Genomic DNA, 12,823 nt, shown 5'->3' with positions numbered 1-12,823 from the left:
CACAGTGAGTTCTACTACAGACCAGCAAGAAATAGATTTAGGAATTTGAACATATATTAAGCAATACATTTGTTTCAGTAAACTGGGTCCTATGTCAATCAGAACACACTTCTAAAGCTGGGTGACTCTTATTAGGTTCTTTACTCTCTAAAGGTTATAAAAACAAGGCCATTTCAAAATATGCTTGAGATCATTTGACCTGTGAAATAGCCCTTCACTTAATCTAAGAAAATTAGCATTGAAACATAATTTTACTTAGTTGCAACTTAGGAATTTGCCATTTATCATTCAAAGATATTCTAATCATAAACAGAATTACAGTAATAAGTCAGAAACCATTTGTGTTTGATAATTAATAAACATTTATGCTGAACAAACCACAACCTAACAGCAACTGTCACAGGTTCTAATCCATGACCTGTGAGAAACAATTTTTTTCATTTTTTTTTGAAACTTCAGTAAATTTGCTGATGTTATAGGGTAGCAAATAAAAAAAGTAAATAAATAAATAAATAAAGCAAAAAGTTAAACAGAAGTAAGTACAGCCAAGAGACAAAAGGAACTCCCTAAATAGTTTTTATTGTAATAATCAGTGGTATATGCAAGATGTACTTTCTTAAAGGGTGAAATGCATTCATTTTGAAAGAAAGAAATTAAGAGAAAGGCAGATCTGTCTGGAATGGAGTTGCACGTAATTCGTTTTCAAATTTCATTTGGTATTCTCCTCACTGTACAAACAGTACTGCTTGTTGAACAAGCCTTCTGTGCTGCTACTTTATTTAATCTGCATTTATAAATACTATACCCCTTGAAGCCATTTCAACTACAGCCTTTGTACATAAAAACATTTCAATATATTAAATAATATTCACATTTCTTATAAATCCTTTACAAATCTTTGAACAAATACATCAGTAGCTCAGATTCTTTCACCCTGAGCAAAATCAAGTAATTGGTGTAATAACTTTATGGTTTTGGAGCAAGATCAAATGAATGAATCTCCTTTCAAGTATTTTAATATAAAACTATTATACTAAATAATTTGATTAATGAATTTCATGCCAAGGAGTAACATTCTTTTAGAAAGTCAAAATTCTAATAAGCATGTACTTCATGAAGAACGGCACAACAATTTTTAAATCCGAAAAAGCATGCAAGATACAATTAGTTATCTTTAAGAAGAAAGCAAAAGCAATTTGAAACAAAAGACATGAGATCAGAGCTTAAAGCACACATGCAAAATTAATTTAACATTACAATCACTGGTATCTTGTATAGTGCTTGAAAGCAGAAAAATATATGGTAAGATTAGAGGTGGTAGGCAGGAGAGCTCAGAGCAGTAATGAATATATATTTTTTTTTAATCTAGGAAAGAGCACCTATGAGCACTAGAGACAGAGTGCCAACCTTTGCAGTGTCATCACCAACTCAGTCAGAATTGATTTTTTGAAGTGATCCCCAGCAGTGAACAAGTGTACTTATATCTTGAAAAGCACATCATGTAAACCATCTTATTGAGATGAGTGTGCTCACACAGAGGAAAAACAACATTCTAAAAGATAATTCCCTGGTGTCTGTTCTTTCATAAATATACTTTTAATGGCTAATATTTGTCTATTTGTCCAGCATCTGTGATATAACAATTAAATATGCCATTAAATAACTTGTTCAAGAGTCTGCCAGTTTTAAATGTCACTCATTTTGAAACCATAAGACAATTTGTTTGCAAATTCATGATAAATAGGAAGTAAAAAAGTTTCATCATTCTTATTGCACCTTTTTAAAAATTAAGTGTTCAGTAATGCTCTTCTTGTCCCCAGCAGTTTGTTCTGGGCCGCTATTTAAAAATAAGTTTAATATCTCAGCTTAGTAGATATTGACACACTTATTATGAACAAATTCACTTCAAGAACTCTGATAAAAATAGTCAGATTGTGTCCTTATCTTGAAATACTGATGCAGAATGCTATTCAGAGTTTATAGAGGGTCTCTGTTTAATCATTGCAAAGAAATCCAACATTTTAACTTCATCAGTGAAAACCGATTCAGTTACTTGCACAGGTCCCAGAAGCCTCGTGCTTGTAGATTTAAGAGCACATTGCAATTATAGCATAATGAATGAAGTCATGTCTTGTGATGAAATAACCCACTATAAAGTTACTCCATTGATGGTATTCAGTCTTAGTAATAGTAAGCAGTGATGAACTATTATACCTTCAGAAATCCTTTCAAGCCACTTGAAAACAAGTGTGGATTAGGGTTGCCTTTTGTAAAATTAGAAAATCAATTTCTAAAATTTTAGATCGTCAGGTGAATGTCCAGGCAGAATGGCCAAATATTAACTATTATTATTGCTTATAATACATTTTTAGACCCAAACCCTGCCACTGGTTTCATATGGGTAAAGAATTTCATCAACATGGAACCAGCTAGAGGATTGAGAAGTTGGAATGTAAACTTTTTGAGGACAGGTATAAGGTCTTCATCCATGTTTGTATGACACTTACAAATTGGGAACATTGAGTACTACTGCATATACTAATAAAGTATGACAGATTTACAATACCTTTTGTTGCAACCTCCCTGCGTCCACAGAGAGCCTCCTGGTCCCATCTGATTCCATCCACCCCCAGGTGGCAGACAGGATAACTTCAAGCAATACCAGAAGTGACCAAAAGCTTCTCGATTTCATTATATCAAGTCTGTTAAGAGCAAAATGACAATTATCAAACCACCATGTGAAAAAACCTCACACAGCTTGCAGATTCAGTAGTTTGGCTAATTTATGGCAACTATACATATAAACATTGCTTGTAAATAGTTCCACAAGTAATGGAATAATAACTTGGGTACAGTTACCAAGTTATGTACATTTTTCCTCTTATTTTAGTAATTTGCTGTATGATTGCTTGGTGTAAAGATGAACGAAGGACACCTAGAAAAGATAGCATGGCAGAAGAGAGTGGAAGGAAAGTGACCCCAAGGAAAAAGAGGAGGAAGTGGTGGATGGACTGCATCAAAGAAGGTCAACAGGTAGACGTTAGAGCTACCTTGAACAGATATACATGGTGGAGGATTGAATGATGATCCAACCATAACTGATGAGATAAGGAAAAGAGTGTTTATCCCTTCTCCATGTGTTGCTCATCTTCACAGACCTTGATCCTCCAAGTTGCCTACACAGAAGAGGAATTCTTTGAGGCAGGAGCTGTCCCTGTGTGTACAGGTAAGGCCTATTTCATTACAGCCTCTACATGAACACAGTTTAAAACCGTGGAATAACAGTTTAAAACCGTGAAAAAGAAGTAGAATTACAAAGCTTCGGTTCAGATTTTTAGAGATATGTAGTGTCTAAATCCTAAACATATATTGAAGTGAAATTCAATGGGGCTTAGGGCCTAAGTCAGCTAGGTGTTGCAATGCTGAATGGAGCAAAGGCTAAATGCATTAAAAAAAATCTAGGCCATCAAGCAAGTGTCTCATTGAGAGTTCATGGGACATGAACACCTATGTCTCAGGTGCTTCTGAAAAATCCCACTGAGGTCTATTTTCAGTTCAGCTCTCTATGGCTTCATGACAGCTGACTGCAAGCGCGTCTACATAAAATATCTTTTTTTTACCTCCTACTGTTTCTACGCACCTCTGACTTCTGCAGATACACATTTTCTATACCACCTGGGGCAGAGATCACGGACTAAGCAGGACTGAGCTGAACAGTTCTTGGACAGAGTGTCATGGTACATCTACACAGCAGGGCTTCACTCGAAACAAGCTATGCAAATTGAGCTACCTCATCTATGTAGCTTATTTCGAAGTAGCTTATATGGAAATTGGGAATATCCACACGGCAATTATTTCGAAACAGAGCACTCTTCCTCCAACTTCCCTTACTCCTTGTACAATGAGGCTACATCTACACTGGCATGATTTTCTGAAAATGCTTTTAATGGAAAAGTTTTCCATTAAAAGCATTTTCGGAAAAGCACATCTAGATTGGCAGGATGCTTTTCCACAAAAGCACTTTTTGCGGAAAAGCGTCCGTGGCCAATCTAGACGCTGTTTTCCGCAAAAAAGCCCCGATCGCCGTTTTCACGATCGGGGCTTTTTTGCGGAAAACAGTTCTGTGCTGTTTACACTGGCCCTCTTGCGCAAATGATTTGCGCAAGAAGGCTTTTGCCCAAATGGGAGCAGCACAGTATTTCCGCAAAAACACTGACGATCTTACATGAGATCGTCAGTGCTTTTCCGGAAATTCAAGCGGCCAGTGTAGACAGCTGGCAAGTTTTTCCACAAAATCAGATGATTTTGCAGAAAAACTTGCTAGTCTAGACACAGCCTGAGGGTTACAGGAGTCAGAATAAAAAGTCCTCCAGCTTGACAGTATTTCAACATTATTTCAAAATACCTTAGTCCACGTCTATACAGCAGGCAGTTTATTTTAAAATAACTAGCGTTATTTCGAAATAATGTTGCTGTGTAGACGTACCTTAAGAAAAGCCTAGAAAACATTCAGAATTTGACACTAGTAGTGGCATTTTTCCTTTAAGAAAACCCAGAACTAATTAGACTTGCGTTATGTGGACCCCTAGTCGTTTCACTGGGTCTCTCTATCAACATAGGGATCTAGCTGCTGGAGGAGAGTTTTTGACATGAAGTGAATTTGACATGCTTCTGCACCAAGTTATCTAATAAAGAGTTTTACTTGCTGGAGCAGGCAGAGGAGATTTCCCAAGGCATGGCCCACATTATTTCACTATGTAGTAGTAACCAGGAAGGTGAGACAACCATTCCAAGACCTCCTTACAGCAAAGTCTCTCTCATGGACTGTGCTCCCCCATGAAGTGGTAGTAGTTCTTTTGACAGTGCATGTACCTCTCCAGCCATGTGCCTCTGAGCTGGCTTTAGAACCCCTTCATCCCCAACCGGAAAGTTCCCTCATACCTCTAGGGCAGCATCATTTAATTGGTATTGCATGGCCCGGGCCCCGAAAAGAGGTCCTATTACATGATCCTATTAAAAGAGGAGTTTCTAGGTATAGACAAGGACTCTAGGCAAAGGGTAAACAGTCTAAGGTGGCATTACTGACCGCATGATTTTTAGGTTGGGCTTGTGGATGATGCATGTTCCCCCAGCCTCCTGAATTTTGATTTAAGTTTTGTTGTGCAAATTTGAAGTCTCCTCAAAGCATAATCATATTAAAAAGTGACAAGTTATGTTTCACATTTTAAAAGAATATCATCAATATTGCGTTTCAGGGGAAAGCTAGACTTGATTCTGTAGAAAGATTCACTACTATAGGGAGGGGAAAAAGTTTGAGAGTTGTGGGCTTTGAAATTTTGTGGCAAATATTTTTACACAGCTCTAGTAACTACTTTCGTTTTAAAAAACAAAAAAAATACCACCACCACACCAAAGGAGTCGTTATGCCTAATCCAGCTCCCACTGAAATCAATAGGAGTTTTGCTATTAGCTTGAACAAGAGACTCCCCCGCTTCTAATAGTTACATCATTAATGAATGAAGCAAATTATTTGGCTTACACAGCATGCAAGCATATTGGTTACGGTTAGAACTGAACACTATACATTACATGGCAGTTGCTAAATTAATCCAGGCGTAAACAGAAATGACTGCATTGAAGTTAATAGTTTCACTGGGATAAACATGGCCCTTGAAAGATAGCAAGTCACTGACAAAAAATGTAAAACAAGTGAAGGACTGTATCCAGTCTTGGTCTAACACCACGAATTTCAAAGCTTATGCCCTTTTACGCTAGGGCAGAATTTGGTCCTAGATATTTTGTCTGCCGGAATGTGTACTGTCAATAAAACAAACACCAATTACAGCTGCTCTGCACACTCATCAGCACATGTGAGTCCTTACTATTCCTCAGTACTAAACACTATCAATTGAATGAGATGAGGGTGAAATCAAAATTTATTAGGCTTTCTAAATTCTAATTAGAAACTCTCAGATGTAATGCTATTAGAGCCATAAATAAATGTGGAATAAACCAAAGTCCCTATATTAATAAGCTACAAGTGCATTGTATTACAAGCCATGCTGGCATGGCAATCCTATTCCTTATGCTTTCACAGAAGCATTTTGCATCATTTGTTGATACAATCCCAGTAAATAGAACAATTTCACTTTGCAATTCTGGAGATTTCTGACATCTGCAGTTTGAAGTTATAATGCCGCAGCTCAAACATCAAAGAACTAGCCATGCTCAGTTTTAAGTTTTGCCAAAATCTAAGACGAAGATGCAATAAAAAAAACTATGTAAACTGTGGCAAAACTCCAATTTTGCCTTGGGGTTTCTGCTCTTCTAGGCAGCAAGGGTGTGCCACAGACTTGCTGTGACCCTCAACATAGCCTCTAGGAACCAAAGATCACAGGCTACTGAGCCGCCTTCATTACAGGTCAGTGAATGGGTTTGGTCTGAAAGCCCTCCTTAGCTTCAATTTTCCTTCCCAGAAAATGTTTCTGTGGTGATATAGAGAGGGGTTGGGGGAACCCGACCCACTATCTACTCTGGCTTCTAGGCCAGGGATCCTAATGTCACTCACTGATAACAGATAGTTTTTCCTCCACTACCAGAGTTATATAGCCCTGCCTTGGCCCACTTCTCCAAACAGCCCCTCCCAGCCCCTTGCTCCTGATCACTCTCATTAGCCCAGTTCTACCACAGTATGTCAGCTTATTCCCAGCTTCTCACCAACCACCATCCCAGAAAGGGAGCCTTTTCAGCTAGTCCTAGTAGGTTCTTAATAGGCTGCAGGTGTTCTGATTAGCCTGTCTCTTACTTGAGTCTAGCAAGTTCTTAACTGTCTCCAGGTGTCTTATGGTGTCTGCCTGACTTAATTGGTTCTAGTACATTCCTGATTGCTTTGGAGCAGCCCCTGCCCTGGTCACTCATGAAGCAAACAAATAAACAAAAAATTCATTCAGTGACCAGTACACTTCCCTTTTACCAGACTACTGCAGCCAACTGGTCTGAGTCTATCACAGCATATAGACAATCCCCCCACTGACTTAGATTTTCATGTCTTTGCCTCTGGACAGCAGTGCATTTATCCCAGTATGTAAGGGTGAAGGAATCTGGCATCATTAAAAGAAAATCCAGTCTGGTTAGAATAAAGCATCCATTATTTGAATAGCAACTGATAACTCAGGGTCCTCATTGTGTGACATGGTCCCATAGGTGCTACCATAATACAAATATGGGCTTAAGAATGATCTCCTTTCAGGTTTGTAAGCTATGTCTTATTCTATGGGAAAAGACAGACATGGACTGTTGTAAAGTTATGAATCTTTTCCAGACAGACCTATATTAGGGGAAAAAAAGTTACACCACAACTTTCTAAAATTATCACTGTTATAAGAAAAAATGTAAAGCCAAATTATTAGGTATTATAACTTGGATCCCTTTACACCAGCTGGGTACCTGTCTTGGGTTCTTCCTCTTCAGGATTCAAGTTTGCTTTACAATTATATAATTAGTGAGTTTCTGTGACCTGTAAAAAGTATTTTGATGCCCATCATTTTTGTAAAATGCTATTAAATCTGAGAAAGTAGGCAGGAAAATCATTCTAAGGTAACCTTGCAGCAAACCATAATGACGTTAAATTACATTTCCAATTAATTATCTACAGTATCTCTGATTACCTCTGATTAATACTTCAATTTTGATGAATGAGGTGCCTAAATGGCACCAAGTGCAATATGTAAATCTGTGTGTCAAATCCCATTTAAGACAGGGAGCATTTGTACAGACTTTAAATAACAACTGAATACTTTGTTAAGAGCTGTTTTGATCGCTGTCTTACAGCTCATTCTTTCAATCTAGGACATGCTACTGGACAGATTCTGAAAACCTTAAGTCCTTTTGACATCACCACAAGTGAAAGATGTTGAGGAGTTCCTCAGAACCTTTCAGGACTGGACCTTGCATCATGTTTGGTGTGATCTTTTCACAGGTTTAGTTCCATGGTTGGCTTGTGGTTAAGCTCAGAGAAATGTTTTCCCACAATATCACCTCATTACCCCCCACACAACTGACTAGTTAAAGGTCAATAATATTGGAAAGCTGTTTGCAAGATCCATAAGTAAGACTTATTAAAGGGCGAAGTAGGAGAGGAACCAGATATTTTATTAACTCAGTATTCTTCAATGTCAGTTGCAGGATGAGTGGTGGTAAATCATGAATGCAAAGATCAAAGTGATGTGCAATTCTACTGTTATTTTGTATGGGAATGTAGCCCCAGTCCCTCTTTTCTTTGTATGCTGTATAAGGGTGTGTCTAGACTACTGAGTTTTGTCAACAAAAGTGGACTTTTGTCGACAAAACTATACCTGCGTCTACACTACCGCTGAGTTCGTTCGACATAACGTCGACAGAACTCAGCAGTTTTGTCGACGCTGGTAGACCTCATTTTACGAGGCATAACGCCTTCTGTCGACAGAGTTCTGTCAACAGAAGGTGTTATTGCCTGTAGGGTTGCATCTAGACTACAGGGTTTTGTCGACAAAGCAGCTTGCTTTGTCGACAGAACTGAATGTGTCTAGACACTCTATGTCGACAGAAGTTTTGTTGACAGTATCTGTTGACAAAACTTTGGTCTACAAAACCCTGTAGTCTAGATGTACACAGATGGCTACCTTAGTTAAGGACAACAGCAAGAAACCATTACCCCAATTTTAAGAAAGTTCCTGCACATTAACTTTCAGCTGTACCGCTTCTCATTGACCAGCTGTGTTTATTCAAAAAAGACAACATCTTTTTAGATGGGAGACCACAGTTGATCCAGCAACAATTATTTTTTAAAATAATCTAAACTTTTAACCAAAAAATTATTATCTGGTTGGTTCCTCTACCATATATCAGTTTAACTTCTTATAAAAATCCATTCATTGTTTCACACACAGAGAGCTTGACAGAGCTAAAACTGCTCATGTTTATTTTTAAACACCCCCGACAAACGAGTTAGGAGATAGATACTGTCTCCACCCTTGGTTTCTTTTCATTTGTTGGGGGGGAGGGCCGAGGGGGGCGCGTGCTTGTCTATTACCTCTCATTTATCTTTCCCAATTGTATGCTTTTCAGGTCAGAGACTGGGGTCTTACTCTATATTTAGACAACACCAAGCTATTCTAATCAAAATAACCCAGATCCATAGGAATATAACAGTTTGTAAACACACACAGAAGCTAATTACACACATTCAACTAGTCATCCTAATTAGATAACTGAAGGGGAAAAACTTGATTTGTATTCACGTGTCTGAGTTCATCTACCTAGCTTCTCTGAAGGTAATAATTAACGTTCCTGTTATTTTGGTAGGAAACAGTGTCTCTTTCCAGCTAGGGGGCAATTTCCCATCTACACTACGGCTGCGATGATTGTTTTCTACCCTTACATTTCTGTTGTGAAACAGTTTCGTTTGGAGTAAGAATCTGAATCCCGTGTGGGGAACGTTGAGGGGGCCAGGAGAGATTGGGTTGTTACAAATTCTTCAACTGACACGGGTAGACTTTGGTAAATTCCAAGGGTTAAAAAAGAAACAAACATTGTTACAATTGTAAAAAGCCAGAACAACAACCGAGGCGACACCTAGGGGCCAAAGATAGAGAAAAGGCGCATGGCAGCCTAAGGAAAAATTCAGGACCACAGCCTGTGGACAGCTCCTCTTTTCAGAAAAAGCCCAAATGTTATTTCTCTTCAACTCGTCAGTCCCTAGCACTATGGGAGCTATTTCGTCAAGATCAGGACGGTATGGAGACAGATCTTTGGTTCAGCTATTTCGCATGCGATTTTTTGAACCTCACACTTCTATTTTCCGTTTCACAACACAGGCTGTCTGGATTCTTGCTCCTCAAGTAAATTTAAAAAGAAGAAGAATCCGAGCCAGTGAAGTTCCTCGCCTTTCCTTGCGCTGCAATGTGGAGGAGCGGGTAAATACACATTTCAGAACAACCCGGAACTCCCCCGAGTGCCTCGCACTCCAGTTTACATTTGGAGACAGCACCATAGAGGATACTGTAAACTACATCACCACGCCAACGCTAATCGTTCGTGTTGTTCAAAGCCTGATCTCATCTCATAACCCAAGAGACGGTGATCCGTTAAGTGATCATTTTACGCGAGCGTTGTGCTTTAAAAAAAATTGGAGAAATATTTCCAAACTTGTTAAATAACCCCTCTCCCCAAACACACAGTAGCAAATGCACTTTCAGAAGCCCAGAGGAAGAATTCGCTCAGGTTCCAGTCCTATACAGATCTGGGCTGTGGAATTCAGCCCGCCTGTGGCTTCCAGTCTTTCCATAACGAAGCTAATTCCTGGCCTTCAGGTACTCCTGATTATCCCCAAAGCACAGGGCTATGGGTTAAACCGAATCTACTGCCAAAAGGGGGGGGGGGGAGGTGGCTGTAGATGTAGACTGGAAGGGGAGGACAAATGAAAAAAACACCTCACCCTGGAATCATTTCAGGAGCCCATTAACAAAGTAACTCCTGGGGAAAAAAGCGATTGCTAAAGAGACCGGACTAAGGGGGAGGGAATTAGTTGTACATTTGCGCAGGATGCTAGGCTGTTGGGTAACTTGCCCGTGTGGGAGCTAGATTTCCTGGTTTCTTTCTCGGCCCCCAGCACTCCAAGGAAGCGGTTGGAGTTAGGGATCTCCCGGTAAGTTAGCGGATGCCTGTTCCGGCAGCGGAAAGGCTGCTGGCATCAGAGTGTCTATAGACAACGGTTGTTGTAACCGCTGCGTTCAGAAGCTGGAGAAAGGGCGACCCGGGCAGCTTTGTCGGAGCCCGGCCAGCTCGCGGCTGGAGGGTTCCGCGATTCACTTTGCTTCGCCCCGCTGCCGCCTGGGGCTGTTCCCTGCTCCCGGGTGCCCTCTTATAAAGTCTTGTTGCTAATCCGAGGTTTCCAGCAAGGTAACCGAGCAGACCAGGAGCGCGAACCCTGCGCTCTAGAAGGGCCCGGGAGCAACTGAGGAAAAGGGACGGAGCAATGTCACAGTCGACCCAGGGAGATTGTTCGAACCCGCTTTTGAGGGGGTGGGGGTGTCTGGTGTTTTTGGAGGCCCTTGTGCCTGGGATGCAACCCACCGACTCCTGCTCCTCTCGCATGTGCTGCCTCTGGCGTTCCTGGCAACCCAGTCAAAGTTGTGCGGGCAGGAGCAGGCGCAAGGGCAGCCCCCGCGGAAGATGCAGGCGAAGCAGCTTTGGCAAAGAAAAGGAAGTGGCCTAGGCCACCGCGGCTGCTCCCCCCCTGGCGCTCCTGGGGCTCACTCCCCTAAGCCCTGCGAGCCACAGCAGGGATGCTCCGCGGAAAACTGGAGAGAGGTGGCCACCCCCCTCCGGCAAGCCTGGGGCTGCACCCCACGTCCAGAGACCGCCCTGGGCTCCGGGGTCCCGTGCACTAGGGTTTACTGCGCCTCCAAAGCGGCGACTCCTTTCTCCTACTGCCCGCCCCCCCATCCCTTACGCTGCATTCCGGAGCAGAAATTGCTCCGTGCAGCCCAGGTTTCCAGCCGGTAAGCGAATGGTGCAAACTCCGCTAGTCGTTAGCGACTCTACATTCACACCCCAGCCCTCCGCAAGCGCCCTGCAGGTGGCTGGCCCCTGGAAGGAAGAGGAGATCGGTTTAAAAACTCCGCACACGGCTGCTGCCCAGGCACCCCACCTCCCCATGTAAGCAAGGCTTCTAGCAGGCGCCTTACCTGTAGTATGCCGTGGCAGGGAGCACAGTGCAGAGCCTCTAGCAGCTAGAAGAAGAAGAAAAGGGATGTCAGAGTTTTGGTGTATTTTTTTTAAATCTCCTGGTGGGGAGGGAGGATGAAGACGTCGGCAGGAGCGTTTGTGGGGGAGAGGGGAGGAAATCGTGAAAGGCTGGAGCCTGGAGAAGGCAAACCCGGGGAGATCGAAACAGAAGACGGGAGGGAAGAATTAAAAAAAAAAAATCACAACACAGTCTCGGCGGCGGCGGCAGTCGCAATCCAGGAGGTGTAAACGCCGAATCCTGCCCTATTTCTGCTGCCTGGACCGGAGCTGCCTGACGTCACCCCGCCATTTGCATATTCTGCCCAATAGCTGACACCTGTGCGGGGCTGGGAGCCGGGGAGGATGGAGTCCCAGCGCAGCCAGACGGGCGCTGCCCCTCCTGGGGAGCCAGGTAGGCCGGGGGAGGGCAGGGAGAGTCGTAGCTCCAGCCAGCGGCTCCGTCAGCCGCACTGGAGAAGCACAATGCTGAGTGACAATCCGGTTTTGTTCAGGGCTGGGAAAAGACAGAGCCAGCTCCGCATCCAATGTGACTAGAGGGCAGGACTAGGAACCGGGGTCTTTTCCTAGCTCCGGTTCACTTTGTGACCGTGACCAATGTGCTGTGCCCCTCTGGGACTCAGTTTCCCCACTTTGAAATGGGGATCTCACCCTCCTCCTTGTGTCACTACTCTAAGCCACATTGGCACTGGTTGAAGGATGCTTTTAATAACCCCTTCCCCACTCATCTGAGGAAGTGGGTTTTGTCCACAAAAGCACATAATCTATATATTTAGTCTCTAAGGTGCCATAGAGCTACTTGTTTAAGTTACAGCCTAACACAGCGATCTCTGAGACCTCCCTCTTCGGTAGCAATTGTCAATCGGCCTGTCAGTAGCACTCCCAGCCCTTGGAAAGTCATAGTATTTGGTCTAATGTACTGACATTTTTTGTTGCTCTTCCTGCAGTGGCCATGTAGCAGCAGTGAAAGTAACTTAAAATTTCTTACCGGCAATGTCCTAGTGCAACCCAGGTCACTGCCAGCTCTTTAAATAGCTCC

The 12,823-nt window shown here is 42.2% G+C and overlaps 1 protein-coding gene across 1 annotated transcript in view; it reads right to left on the bottom strand.

Moving 5' to 3' along the window:
* Positions 1 to 12,301, bottom strand: part of FSTL4 (follistatin like 4) — a 570,524-nt gene extending 558,223 nt beyond the window's left edge. Inside the window, exons 1-2 of the mRNA XM_089769489.1 lie at positions 11,727 to 12,301; positions 2,567 to 2,702 (exon numbers count right to left, since the gene is read on the bottom strand). Of these exons, the coding sequence (XP_089625615.1) occupies positions 2,567 to 2,692 (126 nt within the window). The 5' untranslated portion in view covers positions 2,693 to 2,702; positions 11,727 to 12,301. The remainder of the gene's footprint in view (positions 1 to 2,566; positions 2,703 to 11,726) is intronic.
* Positions 12,302 to 12,823: the final 522 nt, after the last annotated feature.

Source organism: Pelodiscus sinensis, chromosome 16, assembly GCF_052426305.1.
Source record: "Pelodiscus sinensis isolate ZL-2025 chromosome 16, ASM5242630v1, whole genome shotgun sequence".
Classification (NCBI taxonomy): Eukaryota; Metazoa; Chordata; order Testudines; family Trionychidae; genus Pelodiscus; species Pelodiscus sinensis.
Note: the sequence above shows the minus strand (reverse complement) of the source record. Positions and strands in the feature narration are given on the sequence as shown.